Source organism: Podarcis cretensis (genome assembly GCF_951804945.1).
Source record: "Podarcis cretensis genome assembly, chromosome: 6".
NCBI lineage: Eukaryota > Metazoa > Chordata > Lepidosauria > Squamata > Lacertidae > Podarcis > Podarcis cretensis.
The window spans coordinates 24,180,008-24,195,203 of NC_137175.1; the positions used below are offsets into that span (position 1 = coordinate 24,180,008).

Here is a 15,196-nt window from a genome sequence, read left to right on the forward strand (position 1 = left end):
ATTCCCAGACCAGGAGAACTGGGTCCAGTGTTTGGGGGAGGGGCTCTAGCTCAGAGGCAGAAGACGATGCTTTCCATGCAAAAGGTCCCAGCTGCAATTCCTAGCATCTCCAGGTATGAGCTAGGAAGAAACCTTGGGAGTGCCAATATTCAGGTAGAGAAGAATCAAAGGTCTGGCTCAACATAACGCGACTCTCCGTATGTTTTTTTTAAAAGAAATGATTTTATATGTTACAAAGCACAATACTTATATATGACATGTAAAAGGATATGAAACGAAACGAGGATCAAGCTACGAAGAGCATTCCGGCTCCCCCTCCTCCTGCTGCTGCTTCCACAGTATTGCCTTCTGCCTCTGCCGGGGCACGTGGGGCGCCCAACCTCAGCCACTGCAGCAAACCTGCCCCGGCAAGCTCCTTCCGGCATCCCTTGCCTCCGACCCGGAAGCAGATTTCCGAACAACAACAAGGCCACGGGAAGTGTCGCTCTAGCCTCGTCTCTGTCCCTTCCTGAAAAGCCTACATTGGCTCACAGGGTGAGTGGAGGCGGAGTTCCATGGAACCTCCTTTCTCCGCTCCCCATTGGCTAACACGCGCCTCCAGGGCAGTGGGCGGAGCTGTTCCGCTTTGCCGTGAGCGCAGCCGAGGAATGGAGCGACTCGGGCCGCTGCTGCTGCTGCTGCTGCTCTTCTTGGCGACGAGCGGGGCGGAACAGCCGCGGGACTCCCTGCGGGAAGAGCTGCTGCTCAGCCCGCTCCCGTCGGGGGACGTGGCTGCCACCTTCCAGTTCCGGACGCGCTGGGATTCCGACTTGCAGCGGGAGGGCGGTAAGGGGCGGGGCCTGTCGCGAGAGAGGGGGTTTTTTGGGGGGGGGGAAGCGAAGCATTATCTGGAAAGGGAGTCCCTGTGAATCCCGGAGACAGGGCTTCTCCTGCGCCAGTTGTGTGGGGTGGGTGGACTACAATTCCCATCAGCCCCAGCAAGCATGGCTAGTGGCAAGAGGTGATGGGAGTTGTAGTTCCACAACAGCTGGAGAGCCAAAGGTTCCCCCCCCCCTCACACACCTGATGCCTTTTCTCTTTGGGGTTAAATAAATAATTAAATCCATTCTGTTGTAGGTGCTTTATAGTCGAGGTTCTTTCATTGCGGGGGCGGGGGGGGGGTTGGACTCTTGCGTTCCTTTTGAACTCTACCATTCTGGGATTCTAGCACATGAATGTGCAAGAGTACTCTCCCCTCCCATGTTTTCCAGCAACTGGTATCTGGAAGCATTGCTGCTGCCACCAACTGCGGGGGTAGAGAGGATCATGTCTAGTAGCCATTTGGGGAGCGGTGGGGACTCTGAACTGCCGGGGGTACAAGCCAGTCTCACTGGGAAAGCAAAAATGGCCTGAGGTAGCAAATGGGAAATGAGTGCAGCAAAGGGTCAAGGAACCCTGGGCAATAATAGATTGAGGGATAGGCTACTTACTGGGTGACTTGCATGTGTTCCAGCAGAACTTGCAGCAGCATTCCTCTTAAATGGAGCAGGAGAAGGGAAAGTGAATTGGGGAGTTGGGCAGGTGGAGAGGTTGATGTGAAGATATGCTGTTGTAATGCTTCTATTTTTTTCCCTGCTCCTTACAGTCTCTCATTACCGGCTATTCCCCAAAGCCCTTGGCCAGCTCATTTCCAAGTACTCGGTGCGCGAATTGCATCTCTCCCTCACTCAGGGCTTCTGGCGGACACGGAGCTGGGGACAGCCTTACTTGCAAGCTCCGGCTGGGGCTGAGCTCTGGGTTTGGTTTCAGGAGTCTGTCTCTGAGTAAGTAAGCCTGAGCTGATTTTACTTGGTTGAAGGGCTTTCTGGTAAATCATAAGAAGGCTGTTGCATTCTACTTTTCTCACCTGCCCACCTCCTCATGGCATAAGTGCATAAACAAGATAAATGTCAAAGGTCCATTCCATGAAGGCAATCATATGGTTTAAATGAGCAGACGTTGTTCCTTCACCTTCAAATTCTGATGTCTCTTGGGTCTTTCCTTTGCATTGAACAATTTTGCCAAAGGCTGCCAAGGCCCACTGGGACATCCCAACACCTAAATCAGTGGTAGCCTCCAGAAGGGCCATAGTTCTTCTCCCTTGCTGTTGCATCATAATAGGCATTGGGTGGTGGACCCTGGGGTGCCAATTGTAGCACACTAAGCTTCTCTGTCTGGGTCTCGGGACTCTCCGTGCAAAACAGCTAATTTTCAGGCCATACCCCTCACAGTCCCTGCTTCATAGCCTCTTTGAGTGCTTTTTGCCAGACTGGAATGCGCTCTTGGAGTCTGATAATACCTCTTGCTTGCTTGGATGAAGGAAACAGTGGTGTGTGTAGAAAGTTTCCCACAATGCAAAGGTAAAATGTGTGTTCATTTCTCTGTCCACTTTTGCCTCTGGCCCCACCCACAAGTATGTGGCCCCCAGAAGGGAATGCAGTTCTAGTCCTAGAAAAGGTTCCCATTCCTGGAGTAGGTCATCAGGTGCTAGATGGTGCTTGCAGCTGTGGGCTGTGAACATGGCTCATTTCCATATACAGTGGTACCTTGGGTTACAAACTTAATTAATTCTGGAGGTCCGTTCTTAACCCGAAACCGTTCTTAACCTGAGGCGCGCTTTTGCTAATGGGGCCTCCCGCTGCTGCTGTGCGATTTCTGTTCTCACCCTGGGGCAAAGCTCTCAACCCGAGGTACTACTTCCAGGTTAGCAGAGTTTATAACCCAAAGTGTTTGTAACCTGAAACGTTTGTAACCTGAGGTACCACTGTACCAGCACTGCCGTGTTAATGTAGTACTGAAGCAAAGCCCGAGCTATTCATTATTTTATTTTATTTTTGAATTTTATAGAAAGCACCTTCCACTAGAATGGCACCTGAAGTGATGTACAACTGCAAACACGGTCTATGACTTGAAAACACATTTGCTTTCCAAATGGCATCTTGCAACTTTCAGGCAAATCATTCACAGTAAATGTGTATATTTTTCATCTTCAGCGTTGACAAAGCTTGGAAAGATCTCAGCAACATCCTCTCAGGAATATTCTGTGCCTCTCTGAACTTCATTGATTCCACCAACACTGTCGTTCCAACAGCATCCTTCAAACCTCTGGGATTGGCAAATGGTAAGAGTTTGGGCTATTCTGGCCTGGAAGGGTTTGTTTTGCAAGAAGGGGCACCGTTGAATTGCAGCTTGTTCTAAATACTTAAATGACAAAGAGTTGTGTCCAGAGTAGCACTTAAGTTGTCCCATCAGTGCAATGATATTCCCCCCATCCCCTGTGCACCCCCTAAATATTTTCTCTGGGTTCCCAAACCTTCTGGCACAGATTTGGTGAGAGTGCAAGGTGCATGCAGAGGAAGGAGAAAGAAAAAGCCGCCCAGAGTGGCTGAGGGGGACCCAGCCAGATGGGCGGGGTCTAAATAATAAATTATTATAAAAGTCACATTGTACAAGTGGGAATCCTTGTGTTGTTGGCATGTATTAGTTGGTGAAATTAAAGGGAGACCGGAACTTCATAGAAACACCCAAATATCTTGTGGCAGCTTAAAAATTAACAAATGTATTCTGGCATAAGATTTTCAGAAAGTTTTGGGGGTGCTGAAAGGCTCGACATTTTTGGAACATCTGCCCATCTCCTTGTTCGTTATCCTGATTAGGGTTGCTGGTTTTGTAATTGATCTGTGTTTCTTGAGAGCATTGTAAGGATTGTTTGGGCTGACTGGGTAATAAGAATTAATTGGAATTGGGCCAATGCCATAGGTTTTGACTTAGTTTTTAAATGTGTTTATTGATTCTCTTTGACTGTTTTGTTTATATTACTTTGAACCATTAGGACAGCACAGACAATAAATCAATAAATAAGTGGTTTGTGTGATTATAATACCTAGCTTTTAATAGTAGAATCAAAGAATTGTAGAGTTGGAAGGGACCATGAGGGTCATCTAGTCCAACCCCCTGCAAAGCGGGAATCTCTTGCCCGACGTGTAGCTCAAACTCACAACCCTGAGTTCAAGAGTCTCACACTCTACAGTAGTTCCAAGTATTCTACGCTTGTGACCTCAGTAATCCTTAAAGGAATTCAATCTAGTAGTACCCTTTATGTCAGATGCCTGCTTTTCTTAAGGCCAGCTAGTGAATTCATGGTGGAGGCAAGATCTGAAGGCAGGTGATTTCTAGAAGCTGACTTCCATCATCATATTGAGAGCATTTTATTTTATTTTAAATTTTATATACCACCAATGGGCACCCAATCATTTCTTGGAATTCACCATGCCGGCTGGGGCTGATGGAAATTTCACCAACATCAAGAGGAGGAGGGCCACATGTTCTAACCCTTCCTCTCCCTCCTTCAGTTACAGACCACCATTTCCTACGATATGCCGTCCTTCCCCGTGAAGTTGTCTGCACTGAGAACCTCACACCCTGGAAGAAGCTGCTGCCATGCAGCTCAAAGGTGAGGCACATTTCTGTGATCATGCAGGTGGAGCCTTGAACCAACATGTGTCATTGCTCTGGATTCCCTCATCCTAGCCCCCCCCCCTCCCCAAAGCTTGCACATTTGAAACTTTGGGGCCTTGTTCTCAAGTGGAGCAAGTACTCTGGAGGAGAGCGAACTATGTGCACACTGTTGCATGGTGCTTGGGCTTATTTCTAGCTATTGTTGTTTAGTTGTGTCCGACTCTTTGTGACCCCATGGACCAGAGCATGCCAGGCCCTCCTGTCTTCCACTGCCTCCTGCAGTTTGGTCAAACTCATCCTGGTAGCTTCGAGAACACTGTCCAACCATCTCGTCCTCAGTCATCCCCTTCTCCTTGTGTCCTCAATCTTTACCAACATCAGGGTCTTTTCCAGGGAGTCTTCTCTTCTCATGAGGTGGCCAAAGTATTGGAGCCTCAGCTTCAGGATCTGTCCTTCCAGTGAGCACTCAGGGCTGATTTCCTTGAGAATGGAGAGGTTTGATCTTCTTGCAGTCCATGGGACTCTCAAGAGTCTCCTTCAGCATTATAATTCAAAAGCATCAATTCTTCGGCGATCAGCCTTCTTTATGGTCCAGCTCTCACTTCCATACATCACTACTGGGAAAACCATAGCTTTGCGGGGCTAATTGCAGGGGTGCAATTAGTGCCAGCACTGTCCGTTAAGAGTTTGGGTGTAATCTTTGATACCTCCCTCTCCATGGAGGCGCAGATTGCAGCTATAACAAAGGCGGCATTTTTTCATCTCCGCCAAGCTAAGCAGTTGGCTCCTTACCTCTCTCGCCCTGACCTAGCTACTGTGATCCACGCGACGGTCACCTCCAGACTGGATTATTGTAACTCGCTCTACGTGGGGCTGCCCTTGAGACTGACCCAGAGACTCCAGCGGGTGCAGAATGCCGCAGCGAGACTCCTTACGGGGTCTTCGCTTAGAGATCACATTCACCTGGTGCTATACCAGCTGCACTGGCTCCCGGTGGAGTACAGGATCAGGTTTAAGGTGCTGGTTTTAACCTTCAAAGCCCTATACGGCCTAGGGCCCTCGTACCTACGGGACTGCCTCTCCTGGTATGCCCCACAGAGGAACATACGGTCTTCAAATAAAAACACCTTGAAGGTCCCAGGCCACAGAGAGGTTAGGCTGGCCTCAACTAGAGCCAGGGCTTTTTTGGCTGCGGCTCCAACCTGGTGGAACGCTCTGTCACAAGAGACTAGGGCCCTGCAGGACTTGACATTTTTCCGCAGGGCCTGCAAGACAGAGCTGTTCCACCTGGCATTTGGTCAGGGCGCAGCCTGACTCCCTCCTTTGGCAATCTTTACAAAACTTTAGTTTATGGTTGCCATCAATTTTGATTTTAATTAATTTTTATAATGTTTTTATAATGTTGTACTGTTTTAGTGTTGTTAGCCGCCCTGAGCCCGGCTTCGGCTGGGGAGGGCGGGATATAAATAAAATTTATTATTATTATTATTATTATTATTATTATTATTATTATTATACTATATGGACCTTTGTTGGCAAGGTGATGTCTCTGCTTTTTAGGATGCTGTCTAGGTTTGTCATTGCTTTTCTCCCAAGAAGCAGGCGTCTTTTAATTTTGTGACTGCTGTCACCATCTGCAGTGATCATGTTCTATACTACGGAGCAAAAGTTCAGCCGTATTTTCTTTTTTCTTCCTAGGCTGGCCTGGCTGTTCTGCTGAAGGCTGAGCGCTTGTTCCACAGTAGTTACCACTCCCAAGCTGTGCACATCCGCCCCATTTGCAGGGTGAGTCCTTGAACGATTTGGTGCTGTGTCATAAATGGGTGGAAAGAGCTGGAGACAGGATCCCCAATCACCTATGATCTGCCAAAACCTATGATCACATTTCACAAGCCTTACCTTAGAGCAGGCACCCCCAAACTCAGCCCTCCAGATGTTTTGGGATTACAACTCCCATCTTTCCTAGCTAATAGGCCCAGTGGTCAGGGATGATGTGAATTGTAGTCCCAAAACATCTGGAGGGCCGGGTTTGGGGATGCCTGCCCTTGCTCCTGCTTGAAGCCTGCTATTTCTGATGCTTTGTCCTTCTCTCTCAGGATGCCTCGTGCATGAGCATGTCCTGGGAGCTCAGACAGACCCTCACGGTTGTCTTTGATTCCTTTGCCAGCGGCCATGGAAAGAAAGGTAACTCAAATCGCCCTGCAGCACATCACCACTCTGCTATGGTTACAGTGGTTTACTCACTTCTTAATAATGACCTTTGTGCCATTCTCCCACCAGATTGGTCCCTCTTCAAGATCTTCTCCCGCACTCTTACTGAAGCGTGCCCACTGGCGTCACAAAGCAAAGTCTACGTTGACATTTCCAGTAAAGGCCAGGTAACCTATCCTTTCCCCAGTTACCTTCCAATAAGACTAGGACATCAGGACCTTTAGGTGATGCCCACCTTACTCAGAGCTCTCCCTGGGTGAACGAAGCTTGATGGAAACCCCAGATGTAACTGAGTGGAATACAGTCATACCTCGGGTTACAGCCGCTTCAGGTTGTGTTTTTTTGGGTTGCGGACCACCGAAACCCAAAAATACCAGAACGGGTTACGTCTGGGTTTTGGCAGTCATGCATGTGCAGAAGCGCTAAATCACACTTTGTGCATGCACAGAAGCGCCAAATCGCAACCCGTGCATGCGCAGGCACGCTGCTGCCGATTGCGGGCGCTGTGGGTTGCGGATGCGCATCCCGCACGGATCACGTTCGCAACCCGAGCGTCCACTGTATATATAATCGAGAGAGGATTTAACCAGATGCTTACTGCTCTTTAGGTGCTTTGTGTCTCCAGTAATATTACAGAGTCTTGAGAGTAGAGGGCTACTCAGATAATCTCCATGTGTATATCCAATGCATGGCTAATGGAATGGGACCCCCACCCCCCTGGCTATACCCTCAAACACCAGTGTTTAGCAGTGATTGGGAGGAGAAACTACATGCCTGCATCCGTAAGCATGTAGGTTATTCACCTAATTAGGAACCCTCTGCAATTGTGAATATAGCTTTATATAGGCTTTCTTTTCAGTTGTTGTGCTGGGTGCACAGATTGCTTCTTTCTGGGTGATATCCAGTGTTAGTTATACTCAAGAGTAGATCCATTAAAATAAATGAACCTAAGCCCTTCGCCACCCTGGGCTCCTTTTGCAGGGAAGGGTGGGATATTGCCCTCTGCATTTCAAAGTATGTTGTAATGCGCTCTGCAGAGATGTTTTTATCCTGTGAAACAGGCCAGAAAGCTTTTAAATAAATATGAGAATTGGGGCCAGATGAAGGTAGTCTCCCCCACGTACCCTGCCCACGTGCTGAATATATACAAAAATATGATATAGATGGGCTGGTTATCTTTTTGCTGGCTAATAATGATTTTGATTTATTTTGTTTATGTTTCCAGGAGAAAGAGTTACTTGAAGTTTCCCCAGCTCCCTTGTCTGTACATGAAGCATCCGTCCAAGGAGACAGGAGAACATACGCAGTCTATGATCTCCTGAACCCAGGACTTTTTAATGGCTCTCGCAGCCTCAATGTGCAACTAAAATGGAAGCGCCCTCAGGATGGCTGTGAGTTATCAGTAGCTTTCCTGTCTCTAATGCGTTGTCCTCTCTTAGATCGGTAGAAAATGGACACCCTTTGAATGCGAGAGACTCATGCTGTGCATCATTTAAGTTTGTTCATTTATGAACCGGGACACATCTAGTGGTAGTCACAGCAGAAAAATAGTACAGCTACTTTTCTGCTGGGACTGCTACCAGACTTGTCTTAGTTCAGAACTCACATTATCCCAGAGATAATATTCTTGCATTTGGTGGTGCTCCTGTAGTTTGACTCCTAACCTGGTTTCATTTCCTTCCTGCAGTGGATCTGGCAGTACCTGTGCTCCATGCCCAGCGCTATGTGAGTGGCTATGGCCTTGAGACAGGAGAAATCAGCACCCTAATCTATAACACACACCCATACCGAGCTTTCCCTGTGCTTCTGCTGGAGACTGTGCCCTGGTATCTGCGACTCTACATCCACACGCTGACCATTATCACCAAGGGCAAGGAAAACAAACCAAGTAAGAAGGAGCCTCCTAGTAATACACCATTTCCCAACCTGATGCCCTCCGGATGTTTGAGATGGCAACTTCCACCAGCCCCAGACAACATTGCAGTGAAGAGCTTCTGTGTGTCAGTGTGGGCAGCTTTCTGTGTTCCAATATATGTACTGGATCATGTTCTAAGTTGATATGCCAAGGAAATGGAGCAGATTCAGAAAGGGAGGCCTGAGTTGAAAAGCATGAAGTTTTGCCTTCATATCTATACCCCTTAAGGACATGCATACATATCTATACCCCTTAAGGAGCATCTCTTAAGTACATCTGGCATTACATATGCATTTCTCAACAACTGGATATGTAGGCTAGCCATAGTAATTTGCTTTTTCTATGTGTTCAGTGATTTGGCTTGCTGAGGTCTAAAGCCCATCCTCACCCCCCTTTTGATGCAGTTTATCATTAACCTATGTAATAATAATAATAATAATAATAATAATAATAATAATAATAATAATATTTTTTTTTCATTTATATCTTGCCCTCCCAAGCCAAAGCCGGGCTCAGAGTGGCTAACAACAATAGAATCATAGAATCATAGAGTTGGAAGAGACCACAAGGGCCATCGAGTCCAACACAGTTTATATAAAATCACAATCAATTAATTGAAATGCATTCTAAAATCAATTCATTCTAAGATCAATTCAAAATCAAATTAATGGTAACCATTGGGCTAGAGTTCTTTGTGGATTACCGAAGGAGGGGGTCAGACTGTGCCTTGGCCAAAGACCTGGAGGAACAGCTCTGTCTTGCAGGCCCTGCAGAAAGATGTCAAGGTCCCGCAGGGCCCTAGTCTCTTGTGACAGAGCGTTCCACCACGGAACTGAGCTGAAAAAGCCCTGGCTCTGGTTGAGGCCAGCCTAACCTCCCTGTGGCCCGGGATCTCCAAGATGTTTTTATTTGGAGACCGTAAGGTCCTCCGTGGGACATACCAGAAGAAGCGGTCCCATAGGTACGAGGGTCCTAGGCCGTATAGGGCTTCAAAGGTTAAAACCAGCACCTTAAACCTGATCCTGTACTCCACTGGGAGCCAGTGCAGCTGGTATAGCACCAGGTGAATGTGATCCCGCGGCGAGGACCCCATAAGGAGTCTCGCCGCGGTATTCTGCACCCGCTGGAGTTTCTGGTTCAGTCTCAAGGGCAGCCCCACGTAGAGTGAGTTACAATAATCCAGTCTAGAGGTGACTGTCATGTGGATCACAGTGGCTAGGTCAGGGCGAGAGAGGTAAGGAGCCAAAGCTTAACAAGATAATATACCATGGTAGGGATGTAGTAGCAGAAATGTGTATTTGGAAGGCTTTGTGTAAGCCGTAAATGTTTGACTTCCTTAAAAGGAAATGAGTTTTACTGGTGGCATTTGCAGTCACTTCTCAAGAAGTGAAGCATGTTACCCTGTTGATGGTTTCTTATATTATTTGTTTACTTCTGTGCACTTTCCCGAAGTTCTGATAGCCCCACACTATGTATATTTATTCAAAAGAAGGTCCCATTTTATACAGTGGGTGTGCATAGGATTGCAACTCTGGACACAGGTGGCGCTGTGGTTTAAACCACAGAGCCTAGGACTTGCCGATCAGAAGGTCGGCAGTTCAAATCCCCGCAACGGGGTGAGCTCCCGTTGCTTGGTCCCTGCTTCTGCCAATCTAGCAGTTCGAAAGCACATCAGAGTGAAAGTAGATAAATAGGTACCGCTCCGGCGGGAAGGTAAACAGCGTTTCCGTGCGCTGCTCTGGTTCACCAGAAGCTGCTTAGTCATGCTGGCCACATGACCCGGAAGTTGTACACCAGCTCCCTCGGCCAATAAAGCGAGATGAGCATCGCAACCCCAGAGTCGGTCACGACTGGACCTAATGGTCAGGGGTCCCTTTACCTTTATGTGCAATCTTGTGCATATCTATTCCAAAGTAAGTTCCATAGAATTCAATGGGGCTTTCTCCCACATAAGTGGATATAGGACAAGAGTTCCCTGCTATTAACCCTGCTGAGGTCCCTGCATTAGCTGTTAAGCAGGGAGCTTCTGACAGAGAAAAGGGGCATTGATGCTGTGCAAAGTTTGCAGCTGCAGCTCCTTTCTCTGCAAAAGCTGCTGCAAAAAAAGTAGAGGGGGGAAATGCTTCAGCAGAAAGGTAGTCCTTTGTTCCTTGCAAACATGCAAAAAGTGGCCTTGCAGCTTGCAGTTGCACACTTACAATTTTGAGGGTGCAATTGCATTTTAAAACTTAAAGCTGTGAATACCTGAAAGGCTGTCCTTGCAGTTGAGCTGCGTATTGAGTAATTTGCATTCTTCTGCTAGGATTCCTGAGTTGTTCTTGCTTTTTTCACAGTCAGAACTAATAAAGGGTGCAATAGAGCTGCTTTTTCTTTTTAAAGAAACTTTGGTTAAAACAACAACAGAAGGAAAATGGAAGGTGAAACTTGAGTGGTTAGTTATGAATTATATATGTCTCTGTTCCCATGGGAAATGGCTGTGTGTTTGTGAGAGATTGTAGATGAATCTGGCCTCATCCACCACTGGAATGCAGCTTTTATTGGTAATGCTGCCTTTGGCCAAAAAGGTTCCCTGCCCTTCAGATACAGGACTACAGTCTTAACATACAGTATTTTGACTGATCTCTGTGCATAAGAGCTCGTATTCCAAACAAGGGAAATGGAGGCGCTTGGAGAAATATTTTGTGATCCGAGTTTGTTTTCCTCCCCACAGTTGCTAGGGAGATCAGTCGGGCCTAAGTTAAGAGTATTCCTCAGGGCATTATGTAAACATTAAGGGAGGGTTTTATTTATTCATGTTGACCCAAGTGGTGTGTGATGATAGCATGTCTTTGGTGCTAGGTTACATCCACTATCAGCCAGCTCAGGACCGACAGCGCCCCCATCTCTTGGAAATGCTGATTCAGCTGCCGGCAAACTCTGTCACAAAGATCACCATCCAGTTTGAGAGAGCCTTGCTGAAGTGGACAGAATACACTCCTGACCCCAACCACGGGTTCTATGTGAGGTAAGGCTGCAGCTGTCCTCAAGCCACTCGCCATCAGAGTTTGTCGGCCCTGGGTTTGTCTGTGTTGCATCCCTTGTGACCAGGTTCATAAACTCCCTCCCCTCCAAGAGGGACCCATGAAGGGATGGGAAACCTATATGGCTCTCCAAATGTGGTTGGACTCCAGCTCCCATCAGCCCCAACCAGCATGATGAGCAGCTGGAGATGATGGAAACTGGGAGCCCAGTAGCTTTTAAAGGGCCACAGATTCCCCAGCCGAAGCTTTAAGTAATCTCTTTTTGTTTGGCTTGTAGCCCATCTGTTCTGAGTGCCCTAGTGCCCAGTGTCATTGCAATGAAAGAGGAAGATGAAGATCAAAGTCCACTCTTTGCTTCACTGTGAGTGCATTTGATGACTACAGAAAAGGGTGGGAATGAGATGTGTGGGATTGGTATTGTACTTCTGTTGATTATTGGAAACTGCTAGACCACCATGACAGAAATCTGTGCAAACATAGATATCAAACACTTTTCATGAACTGTTTTCAGAAATTACAACCTTGGTTAATCTGAAATTTCATTCTGAACTGAATGTAAATTTTTGAGCAGATTCAAGAAGTAAATTATTTATTTGGCTGCTTCTACACTGGCATTTACTGTGAAATAGCCATGCTTTGCTGATCTGCATTTTACAGGTTAACCACATGATGTCATGAACAAAACACCCTCTTCACATTTTCCCTTGTTCAGTTTGTTCTCCCACCCCTACTCAAAAAATTGTGTTGCTTCCCCCCCTTCAAATCAAGCACTCAGCAGAGTAGCTGTGCAATTTCCCCAGGTGTAAATGGGTTATCACGCTCCTAATCTAGCATGTCTGTTTTGTTTCTTTTTCTCGCCAAAACTGTGGCAGGGGAGGCAATCATGATTTGAAGTGCAGTGAAAGGGAGGCAAAGGTAGTGTTTAACCCTTTCACAACAAACAGTGGTCTCAATGAAAATCTCCCTTCCCATCCTGGACATTCATTGCTGCGGAAAAGGAGACTGCCCTCTGGGGACTCAGCTACATTAGTCAAATTATAGCATTATAAATGCATTATGAAACCAGATGGCACAGTAGAGCTGAAATCACAACTCAAATGATATTTTCAATTGTGAACTTTGCAACGGTTTTTTGCAGAGCATTTTTATAGCTGTGTAGATCTTGGTTTCAGAGTGTCAGAAATCTGGAAACAGAGTTGCCGTTATACTTCCAACTTAAAACCAAATAGCAGTGATCAGTTAGTGCTGATTTTGTAAGCAACCTTTGGATTCAAATAGTGCTACGGTTGTGGTAAGTTTAAGGTTGTACGGTTGCATGAAACAGAGACATTAGCAGAAGTTGCAAGATATTGGACTTCTGCATGCAAGTATGGGATGCATGGAAATGTGTGTTGTATGCACATGTAGTTTTGCAGGGGAATCTGCATAGAGGGAATTGCAGAAGACAGAGAATCAGTTGAGTTCTTCATGTGGCACAGTGTCTACGGAGTGTTGCTTATTTGAAAAGCACTTGCTCATCGAAACCTTTCACATGAATATTCCGTTTGTGATTTGCAATTTGAGGCTGCCCTCAAATATGTGGCACTCCTTCACTCTTGCCTAATCTCCTGATCTGATATGCTTGGAGACAAGGGTGGTAACACATCATTATCTGAATCAGCCCTTAGAGCTCTGCTGATCTCCTTCCTTTTCCCCAGGTTTCCTTCCTTGGACGGCTCCAGCTACTTTGTGCGCCTCTATACAGAACCACTGCTGGTGAACCTGCCGACGCCAGACTTCAGCATGCCGTATAATGTCATTTGCTTGACCTGCACAGTGGTAGCTGTTTGCTATGGCTCCTTCTATAACTTGCTGACCAGAACCTTCCATGTAGAAGAACCTAACAGGGGAGGCTTAGCCAAGCGACTGGCAAACATAATCCGTAAAATGAGGGGCGTCCCACTTCTTTGAGGGCAGGCGATGCAGCCGCTTCTTCAAGGATCTCTACTGCCAAGACTTGCTGGGACAAAACTGCAAGAGGATAGGTGGGTTTAAGGCAGATGTAACACCTGTTTTGCCCTCTAGTTCCTTCACAGCCAATAAATCTGCTGTTTGTGCCTGCCTGCCACCAGCAAGGGAAGCAATCACTGGTACTAGGATGGCAAGAGCAAAATGCCCAGGGATGAAGCTTGCTAATTTAAGGGGAACTTGCATTTGCCGGAAAAACACTGGAAATAAACACGACCTGTTTCTGAACTATGATCACCTTGGCCTTGCTCAAACACTAGAGCCTGCACCACTTATCTCACCAACCTGTTTTTCCATTTTCTTCCACAGCAACTGATTGCTGTGCTAATTATCATTTTTTGAGCTGCCGTTTAATGGATGTAGTTGGAACGCTGAACCTTTCTTCAGGTCAGAGAAAAAAAGCTCGCAGAAAAAATGCTTGGGGAAATGGCAAAACTGAAGGCAACCAGAGAGAGTGCAACAGAAAGAATAAATAGCATTTTAGGCCTCAGACTATCTAATTTTAGCATGCTGTCTCTTGCTGTTTTGGAGAAGAGAATAAGTGAGGACATGAGGAGGCAGCTATGACTGGAGAAAGAAAATTGCTAGGGGGGTTCATTTGGGACTGTGGGGTTTGGGGTGGTCAGGCTGGGCACAGGGGTCACTATGAAATAAAAACCATGCTGTGTGAGTTGATGCCAATTTGATTTGCGTTCGTATCTGCTGGTGATGGGAATAACCACTGTCTGCTGCATAAGAGAGGAAGAAGACCAAAAAAAAAAAACCAACTGTCAGAGATGGATAAGGAATTCAATAAATAAATGCTGTGTGGTGATTATGTCTTCCGTAACACAGGTTTTAATCAGCTTTGTACTTAACATGTCTCCTGGTAGCAATAGGTGGCCAGGTATTCCATGCAGGTGAATGCATAAAATTCCATTCAGGTAAGTTAATGGGCTGGCACTGGTGGAGGAAAAACAGAGAGCCTCACACCTCCAATTTGCTTTCTGTGCAGAAGATAAAGCAGGTGAGTGGGAAGAGGGAGGCCAAGAGACAGAGATGAGTCAGGCTGGTGAAGAGTGACAAGTATCTTCCCCCCCGCGACACGCTGCCCACCTGTCTCCCAGAACCAGGAGAGGGCTGAAATGGTTTGAGCAGCGATAGGCTGCGTGTAGGCGCAGTCTCTGATTGCTTGGGAAAACCCCCTGGAGAGGAGGAGGGGACTTAAACAGCTGTGGGAAGGTGGGAACTTTCAGTCTTAGCAACTGATTTCATGGAGGAAGACCACTGGGAATGAGCTGCTGTGCTCCTTAGGTCTGACACTTAGCCAAGTCTGTGGAGATCGTGGTTTTGTTTTGTTTTGGTAATAAAAAGTTAACTCCTTTGTGAACTGTGTGATTACTAACTGGCACACTGTGACATATAGCAAGCCCATTCATGACTCCCGAAATGGTTTGAAAACCAAGGCTTCCTGTGCTCAATCAGAAGTCGTGTCAGACGTTTGGCTTCCAAAAATCATTCACAGACTGGAACACTCACTTCCGGGTTTGCAGTGTTCGGGAGACAAAACGTCCGAGTACCAAGGCGT

At 46.8% G+C, this 15,196-nt stretch overlaps 1 protein-coding gene across 1 annotated transcript; it reads left to right on the plus strand.

Moving 5' to 3' along the window:
- Positions 1 to 605: 605 nt before the first annotated feature.
- Positions 606 to 14,443, plus strand: PIGT (phosphatidylinositol glycan anchor biosynthesis class T). Its single transcript, XM_079979318.1, has 12 exons — positions 606 to 825; positions 1,625 to 1,802; positions 3,012 to 3,139; positions 4,371 to 4,471; positions 6,175 to 6,261; positions 6,573 to 6,660; positions 6,757 to 6,854; positions 7,913 to 8,078; positions 8,375 to 8,575; positions 11,441 to 11,606; positions 11,900 to 11,983; positions 13,320 to 14,443. The coding sequence occupies exons 1-12, from the start codon at positions 648 to 650 to the stop codon at positions 13,570 to 13,572; spliced, it is 1,728 nt and encodes a 575-aa protein (XP_079835444.1). The 5' UTR covers positions 606 to 647; the 3' UTR covers positions 13,573 to 14,443.
- The last annotated feature ends 753 nt before the right edge of the window (positions 14,444 to 15,196 follow it).